This window comes from Temnothorax longispinosus, chromosome 7 (genome assembly GCF_030848805.1).
Source record: "Temnothorax longispinosus isolate EJ_2023e chromosome 7, Tlon_JGU_v1, whole genome shotgun sequence".
NCBI lineage: Eukaryota > Metazoa > Arthropoda > Insecta > Hymenoptera > Formicidae > Temnothorax > Temnothorax longispinosus.
Genome location: NC_092364.1, coordinates 21301612 through 21322315, shown reverse-complemented (window position 1 = coordinate 21322315; position 20704 = coordinate 21301612). Strand labels below are relative to the sequence as shown.

At 40.5% G+C, this 20704-nt stretch overlaps 1 protein-coding gene across 1 annotated transcript; it reads left to right on the top strand.

The window, feature by feature from the left end:
• The first annotated feature begins 627 nt into the window (after nt 1–627).
• Nucleotides 628–20704, top strand: Np (serine protease notopleural). Its single transcript, XM_071783333.1, has 11 exons — nt 628–1596; nt 6099–6207; nt 10046–10347; nt 11253–12732; nt 14386–14529; nt 14869–15015; nt 15990–16066; nt 16556–16656; nt 17132–17403; nt 17584–17738; nt 18037–20704. Exons 2-11 carry the CDS (start codon nt 6099–6101, stop codon nt 18199–18201), a joined length of 2952 nt encoding a protein of 983 aa, XP_071639434.1. The 5' UTR covers nt 628–1596; the 3' UTR covers nt 18202–20704.

Sequence of the window (20704 nt, the reverse complement as noted above, 5' to 3'; positions counted from 1 at the left end):
AGGAACAATGTTTCTTCGCAGGACACTGCGAAAGCTCTGCGAAGAAATAAGTCTGCCGCGATTGACCGCAAAGAATTTCCGCATGATCTTCTGAAAGTCCTGCTAGTCTTGAAAAATTGCAAATACAATTTCTGTGCAATTATTGGAATATATATATATATATATATATATATATATATATATATATGTATATATATATATATTGTATTAAAATCCCTAGTCCAGATTCTGAAGTATTTCAAGCTTCGACAGCCAGGTTTTAACCGTATTGTTATTCCAATTATCGCATTGCTGTCCAAAATTGCGAAGGATCACTGCTTGCCTTCGTTAAAGCATGATTCTGCCTCGTTTATATGATCAAATCGCGCTCGCAGAAAAACATCGCTATCTCCCAATGAGCATCACAAATTCGAGGAGCGATCGATCGGGAAGGAAAAGTAAAAAAAATTAGAAAAAATAAAAGAACTGACATAAAGGAGACACCATCGACGAAGTACGAGCGACCATCCGTCGCCGACCTGCGAACAGCGACAACGAGGTCGTAGTGGGGAAGACGGGAGAAGCAGCCAAGGGTGAGGGAATAACACACGAGCAGGAGAGGAAGCTAACTACAGTGATGATGCTAAAGTCTCAGTGGTGGTGGTAATGCTGGCGGCAAGAGGGAAGTGAGGGAACCTCTGCAACAGGTAGAAGGAAGAGGGGTCGAGAAGAAGAAGGAGCAGGTCGGGACGTTCTCCGGGCGCGCGAGGGAGACGAAGAAGAACGTAGGAGAGAACGGTCATTGCCACCACCTCACCTCGAGAAGTGCCCGAACGCTAGAGTCCCCGTCGGCACGAAAAGCACCGGCTCCGACACGGTCTACCATCCATGGCTGTCCCGCAGTTTAGCTTGCCGTCGTGTTTGTACCTACTCGGCTTTACCTCCTACTTGTGGGGGGGCTAACTTCTCTCTCTCACGAGGACGCGAATGAGCGCGCGCGCTCGGCCGATGCGTGTCGTCGTGGCCTGCCGATTCTTCGTGCAGGGGGAGCGAGCCTGCGAACGAGCACCTGGATCGGGGGATCGGTTGATCCAGAAGTCGTGAACCGAGCAAAACCAGTTCGATAGGTGCCAGCCGTGGCGAACAGGTCGAGCCGGCGGCTGCCAGTCCGAGTATACCTCCGAGAGGTATCCTCCTCTTCCCCATCCGAGGGTTTCCGTCGCGAACCTGTCTGTCGCACGCGACGTATGATATCTCGTACCTGCCGAGTGGGTGTCCCAAGGTCGGTCGAAGGGCGTTCTTCGAAGCTCGTGAAGGTCGCAGGGTCACAGATGAGACGGGGAGGCGCCGGGCGCGGGAGACACCACTCGACAGGCTTCGACCACGTGGCCGCAGCTGTTCACCGGGGATTCGCGATCGAGGGTGCGAGATCTGGGTCTAACTGACGCCAGGTGATCCAGGTGATCTCGTGGAACGCGTAGAATCTAATTCAACGATCACATCATCAAGAAGAGATGATGCATCGCCGTGCGGTCTGACAACTTGAAAGAGTTTTGTAGCAACGTCTCATCAGAAGCAGAAGGAACAGCGGCGGTCTGTCGAGCGGTGTCAGTCAAGGTATGCTTACGGCTCTGTCTCAAGGTCCCGAGATGAAGAAGCATCATATTTTCTTGCGCGAGTGACCTTCGTTGAGATTACAACGGTCGATGGTCGACGGTATCGTTTTTTGTCGGAGAGCAACGCACCTTCGCGGATAATTCAGGATAATTAAATTGATTTGATCGCGCGACTGACGGTTCCTGCGCTGCCGCGGGATTCTTAGTCACGATGGGTACTGAACTTGGCCGAACAGGTGATTTCCTCTGCGGTCTCTCGTCCTTGATCCTCGGAGTCGGGGCGATTAATGCTTTTTATCGTTTCTGCGGTCGGATGATTATTGGTGGATAACTATTGATAGATCGACGTTTAATTCCTCTCGAACGAAGAATTTATCATTCTTACGGTATTTTTATGATATTTTGCAACATTTAATAGATTCTGGCTAAAAAAGTTACTGATATCTCCAATTGTTTCGAAATACGACTCCGAATCGATCAATGAATTTATATACGAATCAAATGATAACAGTTACTGATGATATGTAACAATATTTATGGAACAAATTTAATCATTTACTTTTTTATTTACATAGCTAGTTATTTACTACTGTACTTGTTGTCATAAAAAATAACCCGCCTTGAAGATAGGTCGGCTACGTTGATTGTATAAATAAATCCCCTTTAATACAAAATTAAATAAGAGAGAAACGGAAGTACAAAGACCACGCAAACCACACTTGGTTAAGCTTAAGCCAAGCAAAACATATGAACAACAGACCACGGTAGCTGCACTTTAGCACACACCAATATTATCCGCTTGATGAACACAGTTTATTGCGAATAATCAATCCAGGGGTTTATGTGTGTATACGGCTGCGGTATGTATCGACGAGCGGGACATATTGCAAATCCGTTGTCGAAGTTAGCCGCATGTTCCTTAGAATAGCGGTATATTAGCTCGTTTCAGCTGAATTTCATTCGTACGTGGCCGGGCACGCGCGTGTGCGCGCGTATATGTGTAAACTAATGTCTGCCTCGATTTTACGCAGCTTCATGCATAATTCACGAGGATTTACCTGAGAAAATTCCGGTATTCCTCAAGTAAATCTGTTTATTTTGACGAGATAGTCGTTAAATGCTTTTTTAAGACAAATTATCGCTGATATTTAATACGCGTTATTGTTTTTCGCGGAATATCTATAACATAAATCCGTCGAGAGACGATACGAAGAGGGATTTACAGATTAAATATCGAAGTAACAGTTTCCTCTTAATTGGTCCCATGTGGAATTTCGATTAAGATTCGGATAGCGGATTTACAAGTACAGTCAAGTGGTTTCGTAACGTTCTTGAATAATTTTCACGGATGCCAGCCGTGGATTTCACGGAAGGATACCGGCGTCGTTTGAACTCTCTGGTTTTATACGTACACTCTACATCTTATATGCTCGTAAATATATTATATCCATTGAAAAGAAATCATTTAATGCGGAGCGGCTCTCGCAGCGCGTATAGAATTGTGACTTATGGTTTTATTTTCGCGTAGAATGTATCTCGGCGTCAACCCACATGTGCGCCTCGCACACATTTAGATACGTGAGTACAAATGAAAGTGGCAGGTACCGTTACCGCGCGAGTGCTATGTTACGACAAAAGCTTTTTCTACGCGCGTATACGCCACGCACGTGCGTTCTCGTCGCTTTCGTCCGCCAATTAAGATAGGCCATCGGCGGATGTGCAATTTTTTTCTTGCGCCAAGGAGAGCATCAATTCCGTAAATATCTAAAAGTATAATTAATAATGTAAAAAAGAATATTTAGACTCATATGATGAGGTACTGTATATCCTAAAAGTTACGGTAAAAGTAAAAATGGAAACCAAAGGGATAAAAGTAATAATATTCGATACTTTACATTATATTACAAATGTTACTATAAAATCGCAAAAATCATTAAATTGAGTCTATTTTTTAAAATAATCCCTTGTCTTGTAAAATATGATTATGTGCATGTTATGGCTTTCGACAAAGCAAATTATTTAACTTAGAAGGAGAAAGTCCACATACATTTAACAATCAAGCATTATTCAACGAATCAATTGAAACTCGTCTAGCATTATGTCGAATTATGTAGGCTTTGTTCTAGTCAATTAGCACGGACATCGTGTACTCAGACTTCGAGTGAAGAAAAACCGCATTTCCACTAATTAGAAATGCGTCGACCACAAGGTATAAACCGTTGTCGAGTCGTCGAGTATTTTAAAAACCGAGTGAGAGGATCAGTGACCTAACCACTGAGCCACAAGCCAACTCACGTCGACATTTATTTGTTACTTTATCCACCCAAATTCCTGCCTGTAAATAACTGTAACGGTTTTTATTATTTCCTCTCTCTTTCTCTCAAGATGTGGCGAACTGTACACTGGATGAAGTCACTGCATTTTCTCTTGCCAGCGACAGACCGGTGATTCTATATAAAAATGCTCGATCCTGGATACGATTGAGCAATCGTTTTCTATAATTAAATTCTGTAATTTCTCGTCACCACAATAAGATTTATAGAATATTACATTCTATAAAATTATTTATAAGTGTAATTACATTATATCTAGTGAGAGTATTGAATAAAAAAAATATAAAATATAAGTACAAAATATGTTAAATATAAAAAATATATAAAAATACGCGTTGGAGTTTTTTCTCGAAGAATATAAAAATTTTTTGAATATTTAAGAATATATAAATAAATTAAATTATAGATATAACAGCGATTTTTTAGAAAATTAAGCTCGCTAAATTCATAATTATAAATTATGTAATAATAATCCGTTGTAAATGATACGGTCAATCGATTCCAATGTATAAAGGAATACACGCGCAAATTGATTTGTTCATCGACAGATGATCGCCGTTCACTGTTACGTGATTCGAGCTCGGCGAAGTATAACGTTACATCCAAATTCCTGCCTCCGAATAACTGTAACCCGGCTCTCGCCGATTGCACGACTACGTTTATCGAATAACCATATAGCTGATGACTGTGTAAATGATTAATATCCTGAGATGACAGCCAAGAAGAGGAAGATGCGAAATCCTAGGATTTAGAGATTGAAAACGAAATCTCGATGTCGATCTCGTGATCCAGAAACGAATCACCTGAAGAATACTTTTTCCGATGGATCGGAAAAATGTTTTCTTCTTCTGTTTCTTCTGTTTGTTGATGACAGACTTGCCGAATGCATTTCCGAAACAAATATTTTTCGCAATTCGGTCATTGACCGAACCGGCATCTCTCATTAAGTCTAAAATGCGTAAAAATTAAGCGACACTGTCTCGTGCCACTTGGAAATTATTAAACTTTATTGTGCAGCTTACAATCAGTTATTTTGCCGAATTCTTTTTCTACCAACATTCTGGACGACCGAACAAATCTTATCTAATTATAAAAAGATCGAACAATGTGACAATTAATCGTGCTCCATGAGATAACTATTTATTTTCAATTTAATTCTCAATCAGATTCGGAGAGTCTGTTGGACACATATATCTACTCACATTTCAAATGTGTTACGCGGATAAACAAAAACATGAATCCTGAACTAATTAAATCCAGATATAATTTCACGCGCGATGAGCAATTGGTTCCGCCTTATCATTTATTCGTTAACAGTTTTTATAACTCTGAGGATAGTAACAGAATGTGAATGTGCCGTTACTGAGGAAATCGTGTTTAATAATCAATTAATCACAATTAATTACATAACGTTCGTGTTTAGTTCTGCATCATGAAACCATTTTACTTGGTATGCTTGGCGCCTGCGATATGCACCTGCAGTTTAACGCGTTTCCGTTTGTTTGTTCTATTTCTTGTGAAAGATAGATATGTTGCACCCCTGTGTAACGAGACGATTTGTCGAGTGTTTGAATATCACTCTGACATCGAGGGCATTAATCCACACCGAAATTATCGCCGTAATTATAAGTGATGTAAATGATACTCCGGTCGAAAGTGGTTCGTCTAAGCAGCATCCGGTGGCGAATTGAAACGAGCCGTCTGCGAGTCGCTATGAGAATGAGCGTTAAAGCGTAGTCATGAGCATACTGACGTCTGCTCGCTATAATCAAATGCAATTACATCATGTAATTACGTCCAGACGGAGAGTCAGTTCTTCACCCCGTCCGTTCTTCGTGAGAATCTTCCCAGATTTATCGTCGTGCCGCGAATGTCACGGTCACGGCATTGTCTGAATTGCACATAAACGGGTCTGCTTTGCAAGTTTTGGGGGGATGAATCATTAATTATGTTCGTCAAAGATAAAGACCAAATCATTGAAATAAGGAATTATAATCTTGTGAATTACCTTACTTTATTTTATTGTTCTTGCTACTTCACGAAATAGCAATGCAATAACCGATAACACGAAAGAGAGATGCAAATAGCGATAATAAAGATGTCAGAAGAAAAAGATTAGCCTTTCTAAAAATAAAATCTAATTTCTTCCGGTTTTTCGTCTGTGTTTCAGATGTGCGACCGGCGGAAACAGGCCTGGGCCGCCGTTATCATTGGCAACGTGTTGATCTACACCGTTGTTATTGCCAGCCCGATCTATGTTCCTCAATTTCAACCAGGAAGTAAGTACTTTAGATCGCTCTATTATTCGCGGGAAGGATATCAATAGTTTTCTTCCAGATAGCATCGGTGCAGTTGGGAAAGTTTCTCTGTAATACACGGTGTCTAATAATCGTAATTCGCTGATTAAGTTGCCGTTACGTCGTCTTACGGAAATTGCGTGGTACCTCCAGCGTGTCGACCTCCGATTATGAGTAGTTTTAATTAGCTATATAATCGGGAACGTAACCGAATTAATCGACCAAAATAATCTCGCCGCGTTCTTTCAAAATTATGCTTCTTATATCTAATCATCGATTGCAGGCGATATTAGACAGTTTAAAATTGCTAATCCATATTGTCGGCAATTTGCTTACATCGATATTTTGAGATACAAATTTACGTCGCTAATATCTTTTTATATCATATTTTCGAACAAAAATCTCACTCAACGTAAGCATTGCAAACCGCAGTGTTTATCGGTTTTAATTTGAAAAAAATTGTCTTGCATTTGTTTGGGAATTTCTTATAACATAAAGAAATTATTTTCTATCAACATTTCTAACAGTTTTTCTAGAATTGCAATGCAAACATTTAACAACTTAAAACATCGATCTAGTTGTGACAGGAATCTTAAGTCGATTCCTACAGACCGGCGACATATCTCTGCTCGTCCCGCTGGCTCTTTCACGCTCGTTGCATTTTCCCCGTGTGTCAGCTGAGTAACGGATCGGTACACAAATACCAGTAACCGGCACAGCGAGGTCCGATCTATGCGTGTGCGTAAGCGTTTGCTCTCCGTCGTACAGCGGCATTGAACCTACCTTGAATTCGTGTTCGAACGGAACGTGGGCGGACTGGTCAGTTTTCTGTAGAAGTGGGTCAACCACGGTCATCGAGCCGCGTGACTTACACTACTTACAGTGATTTTTCCGTACCCGTCACCTGCCGATTCCGTCGATTTTCGCGTGATCATTCCCATTGGGCGGCAGAAATTCGCAAGATAACCGATCATTGTCTTCCATACTTTATTGCTCCCAATTAAAGCACGCATACACGCATGCAATACGCATTACAATCAACTCTTATATAAACTTAATTTTACAACGTCATTTTTGCAGCTGCGATAATGCAATTGCATGACAATTGTATGACGGTGATATGGATCACTTTCACAACGACCGAATCTTCGTTCTGCGACACTTCCGTGTGATGTCTGTCGCGATCAGATAAAACACTTTCCTACAATGAGCTATGCCGCGAGTGAAATTCTTTGCGCTCGATTGTGTAGGCGTGCACGCGCACGCACACACGCTTACGCACTGCCGTATGGCGTGGTACCGCTTGAAATTCCGCCAGCTATACAAAAGCGTCGCCAACTTTCTTTCATGTGCTGGTGACTAACTAAAGCGTCACTTCCGCCAGCATACATTTTCTACGCGCGGAAAGGTGACTTGGGCGCGCAGGACTTTTTGGACGAGCGAGACTGACCGACTGACCCGGTAGCGTCAGCGCCTGGGACCGCAAACAATTTTACGGTTGATTTTCACTAGCCACAAAACGTCCGTCAACCTGACAGGCCGGCAAAAGAAAGTAAACAGTCGCGGAAAAACCATGACGCTTTAACGACCCGTCGTAGTTTGGAGTACGGAAACTACGGTCAGTCTGGTTGTAACTGTCAACCTTGCTACCGCTGATTAATTCGCGCGTTGCCCGATTTGCCGAATTAAAATAAAGCGCAAACCTCAATCAGACATTTAATTTCGTGATGGACATCTCGAATTTCTATTTTATATCATAACTCTCTATCTTAATTCTCCCTCCGCAGTCTCGTCTAAACTCAACGTACGTAGCGCGCTATTTGACAACGTGAAGGCTTGCGTTCATCATGTTAAGTGATCTGTCACTTTCTTTGGCGCGATATACACAGAGTATACCGGGAATACCGTTCACGCAGGTTTTCCATGTTTATACCGAGAACGCGCCTGGTCCATCCAAGCATCTCGGGTCAAGTATGCTCGTTTAATCATACCAAGCCGGAGCACCCTGGAATGTACATGGCGATTTCGTTGGGCCAAAGACCTCGGGGAGAAAGAGAAAAAGTAAGAGAGAAAGAGAGAGAAAAAAGAGAGAAAGAGAGAGAAAGAGAGAAAAAGAGGGAGAGAAAGAGGGAGAAAAAAAGTCAGAGGCAGAGCAAGAGATTGTGAGGTGTCTTAGAGGGAAACGGGCTGTTACATTAGGCTATGACTGTGACCCACTTTTGGGTCGGGCAACTAGCTCATACATTGAAACTTAACGGTACCGAGATGCTTCGCCTCGCCTGACATCAATTCGTTCCCCGATATAATGCGGCATGCCCCGTACACGCATTAGCGTTTTACAATCAATCGTTGATATAAAATCGTGATTGCGAGAGAATCCAAGTTGGAGGCCATTCCCAATGAAATTTACGATCCCGTCAGGATTTTTAAGAGTCAAAGACAGCGTTCGTTGCACGCAAATTGCGCGCTAAGACATTTTCCTTCTTCGGCTTGGATCATACTGATGAACTTTACACGTTTTACCTCATTCTTTGAGAAATTGGTTCAATTAAGTCATTACTACAATGTTACTACTATTCTTTGCAATCTTGATACAACGATATTATCTATTTTTATCTGAAAATTCACGTGTTATTTCGGAGCGAAGAGCAAGATTCTTTATCTTCCTCTGACACGCGCTGCTCTTTTGTGGCTAACTGTATCGCACGACCGTATGAATCATTGTCAAAGCAGACTTCTGTCATTCCGTTATACGCCTCTGATATTCTCGACTTTTTAAATTTGACGTGACAGCTGTTTGTTTATCCACTTTCCGTTCGGTCGACGCACAATGCACTAAAGACCCAGAAAAGATTCCTGTTATCCGATTAATGCACATGATCTTTAATTTTTTACCGAAGGCAACAACTGTTTTAAGATCCGATACATTCAACAGATGATATTGGTAAACTTATAACGAGTTCGATAAATATTGACAACAAGTTAATAACTTCTGTATTAATATATCACAGTTATCACTTTACTCGTCCGCCTGACATTGTCGCTTGTCATAATCTCGCCGCACCAGAGCTATCCATCATACTTTCAATGTATTTTCTTTTCGTGATTCAGTTTCGCAATTATGCGCCGTTTACGCTGTCCTGCGTGTATCCCATCACCCATGGTTTATAGGGATCGCAGTTGAACGGTCGGCAAGATCATTATAAGAGAGAATTATAAGCAGATACGTCGACGATACGAGAGCGAAGTGTTACGGGCGGGAATGTGGAACGTACATCGTGAATGAACAGTTATAGACACCGGGTGAAGGTTGATATACACTTCGGAGGAGATCAGAGAACACGGAAGCGTTTATCTAACCACCGTTGACGACCATTCAGGGGGGAAAGGGGGAATTCCATCTCGAGGCATCACTTCGCAACGTTTTATTTCACGGGAGTTTTTCTCCTCGCGGTAAAGGAGTCTTTACTTTCGCATTAACGTGTGAGATAATCTCCCGAATGGAAGAATCCTGTCTATCGCATGAGAGAATCGCGTATCGTCATGAGGTATCGCGACGGCAAGTTCCGGCGAATTATCTTTACGAGGCATTAGATGAGAGAGAAGAATATTGTGTAAAAAGATATTAATACAATTTCTAACACATAAATCAAGAATTAAGTACCGATGGCGTTGCAGAAACAACGTCAACATATAAAAAAATAATATAAATAACATTTTTTAAGCGACGTGTTTAAAATAAAAAAAGACGTTCAGGTTTTGGTCGGAAATCGACTTGTCACTGATAAATGTAATGACGGCTGTTCCTTCGTTCTTGCAGGCACGGGAAGAAACATCAGACACTTGCCCTGCGTGTCACGCAGAAGCGGTGAGACCGGTGTGTGCATGTTCGCGTTTACCTGTGCGAAGGCTAATGGCACGCATCTTGGCACCTGCATCGATCGCTTCTACTTCGGTAGCTGTTGCAAGATTGACGACGAGCCGGACATCTTCCCGCAGGACAATAGCATCGACGACGGTCCGTCGCCACCAAGGCCGTTCATCACGACCCACAGGCCTATCGGGAGCAGCGGCATACCGGAGTACTTCGCGAGGCCCAAGCCGACCGATGAAAAGAAACCAGTCGTGGCTTCGCAAATCACGGCAAGTAGACGATCGCTAATGAAGCAGCGAGTCGGCTTAGCACGTTTCGCCATGCGTCAGTAGAAATGAGCGTGTGTGACAGCTTGAAGTTCCTAGAGACGCGACGGTTCGATGGGATCGAAGTAACGTCCTTCGCAATTATTACTCTGTCAAATCAACCGCAGCAAACTTGGTATTCCATAAAGCAGATGTGTACTGATAAAAAAATGACTCAAGTTTTTTTTATATTTAAGATATTATGTGATTACGGTAATTTCATTTCATCTCTCGTAAATTTTAATTTTAGAAAAAGAAATCAGTTTTTTCACAGCAGTAAGTAATGGTAAAAAGTGAAGTAGCTTGGATTATGATATGCGAGAAAGAACGAGACAAGATTTTTTCTTTCAGATATGTTATAATAACTTTCTCTACGTGAGATCATCGAGAAGTAGGCACAGTAACTCGCGTGATCTCACAATTGATTTATGGATTAAAGAAAGAAAGTTGCTCGTTAAAGCTTAATGATCAGCATGTAATGTGTGTAAGAATATAACACGCGGCAATCTTGCAATTTTTTGAATACACATTTCGTGAACTGGTATGTTAAACCAAATCTGGCCGAATAAAAATGTTTATTTTTATTAACGTTCAAAATTCAAATATGTGATAATCTTTATTTAAATAATGTATTTTTTAATAATATATGCCGCATTCTATATTACAATACATAAAATTTTAATTTTTTTTATGGAAAACGACTGCAAATGGATTAATTTTTTCTTTAATAAATGAATTAAAAATAATTTAATTCTATTAGTCAGACCACCTTGCTTTTAGAAGATTAATTTATCGAATCATATTGCGTCTACATTAATAATTAATTTCATAATTTCATAATTTTATAGACGTCTGCATTCTTGAATACGCAAAGCACGCTAACTTCGGCAAATACGATGAGAGACACCACAAAATTCGTGACAAAGAAGCCAACGATCACGACGATAGAAACGACCACGCAGACTACTCGCATCTCGACATTCCAAACCGTGCAAAACGCTGCCGGACCTAGCACGGAAGCCTTGTTGAAGAAAACCAACAGTACTGTAAATATTCTGTCAAGTATATCACCAAGTACACCGAGACAACCTACGAAACCGTCCACTTTGGCCTCTACCTTACGACCCAGCACCGTAAATCTAACAAAACTGACGACCATCACGACATCTTCGAAAACGACTACGAAGAAACCTGTTGTTGTTTCCACGACAACAGCGCAGAGACCAACAGTGCAGACATCCCAGAAACCACTTTCCTCGACTACTCGTAGGCCGATTATTCAATACGAATCGACCACGACTACGATAAAGAACGTTCTCGCGACCACCACGCAGAAAGTGGTGCCTTCGACGAGATTCCCACCGAGAAATACAACGTCGGTCAAACCGTTGACTCAGACGTCCACGAGAAAGCCTAGCACTAAGAGGCCTAGCACTGTTACCACCACCGTGACAGCGAAACGTCCAGTGGTGACTACGAAGAAACCCAGTACATTGACGAAGAGACCGTCAACCTCTTCGAAGCCTCTCACGAATTCTAGCTTTGGCACGACTTTGCCGGTAACGACCAGGCCTTACTCAACCTCCGGATCGTTCAGCAGCATTGGATCTTCCAGCATAGTCAATCGAGCAACGGAGAGTACTTTAGCCTCCACTGGGATTAGACCGTCGACTGCAACGACGGCAGTTACGAGCTCGAGCAGTCAGAAAACCACCATTACGACGAAGATTCCGGATCAGAAAGTGTCTATCACAAAAACGACGACACCGAAGACAACCTCGAAAACAACAACGAAGCCATCGACGATCAGGACAACCACCGTTAGATCGACAACGGCTAGAACAACGATCACGAAATCGACCACGACTAAACCATCGTCGTTGACCACGACAAGATTGAAACCCACTAAGATCACTAGTACTACAACGAAGACCACCAAACCCGAATACACCACCATCACGACAACCACGGAGAGAACGAGACCGTTGACGTCAACTGTCAGTTCAACGATTGAAGTTACGAAACCAAAACCCAGCACTACAAAACCAACTCCTTTGACGAAGGTTCCTGTAAACACGTCCAGCATTGTGGAGGTCACTACAAGTATCTCGAGTTCGATATCCACGTTTACCGTTAGAAACGAGAGCACCTCGACCCACGTACCTCCTACGAAGGGTCAGAATGTTAATCACACCCTTGAGGAGATCCCGTTGACTACATATTCGCCCGGACTAGTGACGTGGAGCTCCAACTCCGATGAAGTTTCGACTAAGGCGTCCAACGAAACGTCTTCGTCAATGTCAACTTCAACGGTAGCTACATCATCAGGTGAATAAAATATTATCAAATTTCTTTCCTATCTTCTATATCAGACTATTATAAATCACTTGTAATTGCATAATCAAAATATCTCCTTTTACCTATAATATTAAATTAATTGTGATATTAATCAAAACATGTTAATTTTTTGAACGTTGGTTTTCACCACATTGAAAGCAAGAAAATCTTTAACTTTTAACTATTAATATCATCGATCTGAAACGAGAAGCGAAAGCAAAAGACATTGAATTTATACAGTAATCAAAGGCTTTCGCTATTCCCAGCGTTTTGATGCATGCTGCGTGCCGTACTATACAACGTGGATCGCTATCATGATTTCCTACTGACGGCAAGGGCGTCACGTTACACAGTGAATGTCTGTTTTCTTCGATTTCACTGGTTAGCATACAGACGCAGAACGAATAAGATTGCTAATCACGTTTCTGATAATTCCTCGAAGGGTCGATCGATGCCGACGAAGGGAGCATATGTAAAATTCGCGACTGGCTATTGCCAAGTGTAAAGGGACTTAATATTCTATGAAAATTCATTACTGAGTAAAGAGAATCAAATACAAACTAAAATAACTTTTTCGAGTATTATAAGGCTTAGAAAATTAAAATTAGATTCACAATTTATGAAGTTTACTTTAAATATAAAATTATATCTATAAAGAACTTTTCCTCTTTATATTTATTCTTTGCTTTTGCAATATTTATTTATAAGTTTACATCTTTCTATTTCAAATTTTAATATCACGCTCACGATTCAAAAAAATATTTTCCTGTTTCCAAAGCATACGTTTATTTTAATAAGATTTTAATAAGATTCGACACACAATTATTTCGATTGAATATCGCACGCCAAGCTCAAGAGGACGTCACACCTCTTTAACCGATATAATTGCATCTTGATTACATGCAGCGCAAAAGTGAGTTACACCGAGCTACATAAGTAGGTAATCCGTCCCGCGTTATGCGTTCATTCGATAAACGGTTACTTTATTCTACCCGAATGAGCCGAACTTATCGTGGATGCGAGCCAAGGTCGATCCTCGGACCCTAGAAAAGATAATCGTGTAGAGACGCTATGTGGATCATGCCGTTGCTCCAATAGCACTTTGATACATCGTCGGGATAGAATGTCGTAACGGTTCACAAACCGGCCATCCCGGGCTCTCCGCCGACGCAATTACGGTCATCTCTCCCTTACTAGTATCTGTATCTCTCTCGTCGTGCGAGCAAGACTTCGAATTATCTTCTAATAACTATGATTCGCCTCGCAAGAGAAAAAAAACGGAACGAATTCGCTCTTCTCTCGACCACCCTAAATTAAAGAATCAAACCGGTTCGCGCAGCCTCGAATTAGCATAGTATATCTGTCCAAAACTAACTAACATTTTCTGAGAAACGCAGGTCCACGAACTTGAAGAAAAAATTCCTCCTGATTTTTTTCTTTTCGATACATGTTCAAAGGAGTATCCTGCTGGATGAGCTTTTATCCAATTTTGATAATTTAGTGCGTCTCGAATTATACCTAATGCGATAAGTTATCTATTTCTGGTTCCCCTAGAAAAGAATCATATAGCTCTCTAGTTCATAAATTTGCAATTAATTAAAATTTAATTAGGTTTGGTACTTATTACGTTTGTTCGCTTCGCAGAGCAAGCGGAAACTGATTGGTCGCCGATAACGACTCCGGATGGTTGGATAATGATTCAGTCGCCCACCACCGAAATGTTACCGCAGACTCAAGAGTCGACGACCGAACCGGTTGCGGAATTCACTATACAGTCTTTGACTTCTGGTAAGGCATATTAATTGTAGCCTTTGGAAACACTCCGTGGTTCGCGAGTTTGCTCGCGATCGAAGAACTTTCAAGAGTTGGCAAACGTAATCATGCAAACGAGCAACAACTTGGAAGGAATATCTTCTTAGAAGTCAGAAATACAGAAATCAACTGGAAGTTCTCAATAAATTTGAGTGTTGCAACAACACTCTGTTTCAGAATTTCCTTCTATTGAAGCTCCTTGCAATAGTACGCAATTTCAATTTTATACGAATTTTTTATAGACAATTATGTGGCTCTTTTTTTTCACGCGGAATGTAACAATGCTTGATTAACTAATATCCTTCGGATTTTCAGCCAAACCGGTAACAGAGAGCACTGTCATCCCCGACACCACGAAGACACCGACGGTGATCACTTTGCTGTCAACGATCGCCAGCGTTACGATCGACTCGGAACTTCCGGTACCGATGGAGACCCTCAATATGTCAGACTACAAACAAGGTTAATACCTAAATGCTGAATGAATTACGATGTAATATTACGACGAGAGCGTGCATGAATAAAAGAAATTAGATCGTTCCCAGACTGGGTGACCGGAACGAATCGTTACTCGACTAGAACTAGTCTCGGGACTAAAAACAAAATGACGGGTGAAATGCGGAACTGGATTCGGGTCACTGTCGGAATTCACGTTATTCCATTCGATTTTGCTCCAGTTAAATCCTGAAGATGAATCCAACTTCTGGTCGCACAGTGACGCTTTCATCTTCTCCTCGCGGTAATATTAAACTTCTCGTTTGATAAGGCAGACATCTCTATTAATTCTAGCGCATAAATCGTACGTGTACATTTTACAAGCAAAAGACAATTGTGACAAGAAAAAGATTTATGTCCGTGTAGAATTTCGCGATTTTCTTGCAAAATATTTTCACATTGTAGCATCTGTTAAGTTTTTGCAATTTTCAGTTATCGAGACAGTTCCACAGTCTCCTGCATATTTTTTATAATTTAAATAAATCAGTTTTTAAAACCACCACATATATAATTTTCTGATTATATTTTGTTTAAATAATTATAATCGCATTGCGTGTGATTACTTATACAATATAGCAAACACTATAATTTGTGGATTAACGACCACTTTATATGCCATTTATCTAAGCTGCCATCATCTAAGTTACATAATCAATAGTACAACTTAATTTAAATAATGGTAGTATAGTCATAAATTTTAACGCCAGTAATTTCCCGTAATCAAGACGATGCGCGACGAGTGTCGCACACAAGTAAGCAGGCAATATTGCCGATACAAAAATTCTAATTTCGCCTACGGGCAGACAAAAGAATTATGTGAGCGACGCATCCGCGCAACGGTACCGGTTCATCCAGTCGAACAAACGCAGCGCGTCCGTTCTCCAACATGACCGTCCAATTGGGTCTGATGCGATTTAACTCGACAATGTTTATTCTTGCAGTGTGCGGACGAAGACTGTTCCCGGAGCCCAAGATCGTCGGTGGTGATCGAAGCTCCTTCGGAAAATGGCCTTGGCAGGTGAGCATCTCGAAATAATTATTGAAATTTCTATTTACGCAGATCGCTCTACCGATTCGTTTGCCACGTTGTCACTTCATTTGCTCACCTTGTCTAAATAGTTGTGTATTACCCAGTTCTTTTGGAATGCTTATCCGTCACGTTTTATTTAAATCAAATCTGATGATTACTCGAAAGTAATTAATATGTTAAATCTTTTAAATCTTATTTAAAAATTATTTAAAAAAAATAAGTATAGTAAAATTTGATTTTTGTAAGACTATCACAAATAAAAATTCATCGTCACTCGATCCATCGTCTGGTGAACGAACACAATTGCAATAATAAATCATTTTAAATATGAAGGAAAACATGATCGTGATGACGGTCTTTCACGTTAACAACAACAGTCATTTTATTACGTACTAGAGATAAATGCGTACATAGATCGATCGTCGTACGATGCGACGTACGGCGATTGATTTCCTCACGTGGCGGATTTCCTTGCAGATCTCATTACGTCAATGGCGATCGCAGACGTATCTACACAAATGCGGCGCGGCATTGTTGAACGAGAACTGGGCTATTACCGCGGCGCACTGCGTCGAAAGGTAAGTGTTTGCCATGGCTGCGACACTCATAATCAAGTTGTCTCCCACTCGCACGATCATCTCAACCATCCGCGGCGTTCTTTAACGTTGCAGCGCGAAGCCTGTCCTCGTGACAACACGCACGCGCTTATGATATTCCCGCGCGATGAAAGGAGATTATCTCCGCCTGTATAAATATTTTCTCATCTAGTATATTTGAGAAGCGACCAAGACCATCGCGTGGATGGTCGTCCTAAAGCATCATAAGAAGTTTCACACATGTTACGCTTAGAAAAATCAGAATTCCGAGATTTTTTTCTGAATTTTACTATACATATTGTCATCATTGCATTCCAATGTCTTTTCCAGAATTCTTTTTAACTTTTTTAACATTCTTAGTGATACAGTATTATTTGAGACGTAACGGAAGATTGTCACTAATCAAATAATTTTGTTTCCGGATGGAAGTTTTAAAACACTGATATATATTTTGCAGCGTTCCACCTAGCGATCTATTGTTAAGGATCGGCGAACACGATTTATCGAACGAAGACGAGCCGTACGGATATCAAGAGAGAAGAGTGCAAATTGTGGCGAGTCACCCACAATTTGACGCGCGTACCTTCGAGTACGATCTCGCTCTATTGCGATTCTACGAGCCTCTTCTGCCGTTTCAACCAAACGTCCTCCCGATTTGCCTGCCCGACGACGATGAAACCTACGTTGGTCGTACCGCCTACGTTACTGGCTGGGGCAGACTTTACGACGGTATTAAAATGCAGATTCATAATTAATTAAAGAATCAACAACAACACGACTTGCATTTTATATTCTCGTAATTAATCCGACACGCGTTAATCAGTACTAAAATTGTAGACTATTTTAACGAAGTACTGTTATTAAAATTATCGCGCGGATGCTTGAGAATATTTTTATCTATCTTTGCAGAGGGGCCACTACCATCCGTGTTACAGGAGGTTGCAGTACCGGTTATCAATAATAGCGTATGCGAAGCGATGTACAGAAACGCGGGTTACATCGAGCACATTCCGCACATATTTATCTGCGCCGGTTGGAGAAACGGCGGGTTCGACTCTTGCGAGGTCAGTTCTCGTTTCTTGCTTTAACTCAAGTTTAAATCAAGAAAATCGTCGTTTGCTCTCTCGTTTAAATTCTTCAAGATTTAAAATAACAATTAAATAAGTACCGCTACTGGGGGATATAATTTATATCTTTCGATACGGGTAATTCTGACGGTCACATATTGCTATGTCAAAGTAAAAATATTTTTAAATATCTCTAGAAGATTGAAACGCCTTTTACAACTTTAAACATTATAGTTATCTAGGAAAATTCATTCCTTAATATATTCTAACTTGTCACTTTTTCTACTCTCGTCAGGGTGATAGCGGCGGTCCGATGGTCATCCAAAGAGCGCGAGACAAGCGATGGGTCCTTGCGGGGATCATAAGCTGGGGAATCGGTTGCGCCGCGCCCAATCAGCCCGGCGTTTACACGCGTATCTCGGAGTTTCGCGAATGGATCAATCAGATCCTGCAATTCTGAGCGTCTCGGCGAAAGAGCGTGCTCCGCGCTCTCGAAATTCGCGCTTTCACGTCGCGTCGACTCCTACGGACGTTTGTAACAATCGCCAAGCGGACGGACGGCACCATCTGCCGGAGCTGTGAGCCAAGTGCAATTTAGTAGAAAAAAAAAAGTAAAAGATCCCAGTGGGGATTCACAGAGATCTGTGCGCGTGTTGCGAACTTGGACGACATGTGGAGCCACTGATTCGATTTTCGCGTGTGAAGCCGCGACGACGTATGTATGTACACGCGATTTCCCGGGCAAATCCAACGTGTTACAACGATACGGTAAAGGGACAAAGGGCGGTATCGATTTGCGATATCGGAGACACTGTGAATATCAGTGATAAGCACATCGGATTTTGTGACAAAGGATCGAAATTTTCGATCAACTTAGATTCATTTATCTAGAATCGATTTAAAATAGTTAATTCCAGGACACGGAATCACTTTTTTAAAGTAAATTATTCTTTTAGATATCTACAAATGCTGTTCAGCATTAATTTTTCAAGTTTTCTCCTTTTACCAAACATATATTGATTATTTCTTTCTAATGTGTTCAGTTTGCTCAAAGCCTGATTTATTAAATGCATATAAAAATGCATGTGATTACGCTAATTGATAAATTTAAAAAGAAAATATTGGATATGTTACTAATTTACTAATAGACAAAAATACGCTAATCTGTGTGTTGAATCTCAGCTACAACTCAATCACACACACATTTTCGAAAATAATTTTTAATTTCGAATTCAAATAAATTAAAATAATGTAAATTAAAACACAATATATTTAATTTAATATATAAGTTTAGCAAAAAAAATTATTTAATTCGTTTTGGATCGAAATTTGTATTCGATGTCTACAAAAATGTTTATAATTTAATATTTTATATATCTTCTCATCTACCATTTAAAACGATCGTGAAGCTACTGTGATTCAGAATTTACATATTTTCTAAATATGTATTTATACATAAAAAAAATATAGTAGAATAAGTTTTTGAATCACAGTCTGCGCAAAAAGTGTTTACGTAAATGTCGTTACGCGGTATAACAAACATTCATTGGTATCACCAACAAATATTTGAAGCGAAAACATAAACACCGTCACGGATATATGACTTGTAAAAATCCATATTTTTTATAACTTTGCCTATCGATGAAAAAAAAGTATCAAACTCTTCGTCAGCTCTCTGAATATTTTTTAAACGCAAAAATTGCGTGATTTGCGTAGATCCGTCGTATACAGGAATATTTAAATTTCTCTGTCTATATATTTATAAATTCAAATATGCAATATAGCCGAGCGCAGAATGAACAAGTATTCCAAAATCACTGCATCAAAGAAAGATCGTTTCCAAACTTCTCAGATTATATAAAATTGTCGATTATTTTAAAAGATAAAAACCGGAAAAATAAATAATGTATATGCATGACGTATATGCATCATTGTTAATTGTTTATGGAACAATTTATTATCAATATCTTGCGATAATCGAATTGCAACTGTTAGTGGGATTTAATATTCCATGCCGACGTCAATCACATGCAGTTCCGCTCGTTATAAATTTACATAGTAATTCCCAGCAAATTCCAATGGGAATTTCAGTACATTCTTCGAAACTCATGAATATCCAGTTATCCCGACTGATCCTGGGAAGAAACGAAGGGAAATCGCCCGACATAAATTCTCTTCCTTTCTATGACGAGCACTTCACTTCGTACTTACTTGAGTATAGTCTCAAGTGAAAACGAATTGACGATGCGCTAATGGTAAAAACGTGCTCATTAATCTCAATGGCTCGTTTGTGAGCCGTCTCAAGCGACTCATTACATACATTTTAATCTAGAGAATAGATTTTACGTAAATTGTGAGTTGAATTAGATCGAATCGAAAGAATCAGGCAGACAAATGCACTAGTACCGTATACATGTATCGAGATACATGTAACGAGATATTATTTAATTTAATTTATAAAAAAAATCTATATCTATAAATGCATATAGACTATATTATATATACATATGTACGACACGCGTGCGTGTATGCGTGTAATTTAATCGCGCACGTGTTTCAGATGGGATTTATGAAGAGATATTTTCTGTACCGTGCTTTTTAACGACATTTGCCAGAGCGCCTTAATTATTCAGAAACACCTCGCGCGATTATATGTCAACAATTTAATGCGGTTCTACATGTCCGATTACTCAAATACATATCACGTGCCGCTTTCTCGTTATCGCGTAGGGAACGTTTCCTGTCAATTAAAGGTATCGACAAATGTCGCAGCGCAAGGTAACTGCAATCGGAATAACGTGATTCCGTTGTAAGTATATGTAAATATTCGGTATCGATCGGATTGTGACGCGGTATACGCGCGGCAGGTTCTAACACCTACACCTACTTTTCATCTCTCGTCGCCACATCCGTTTCTGTACTTATCAGACGTGCATTAAAAAGCGATCGTTCGCATCCACAAA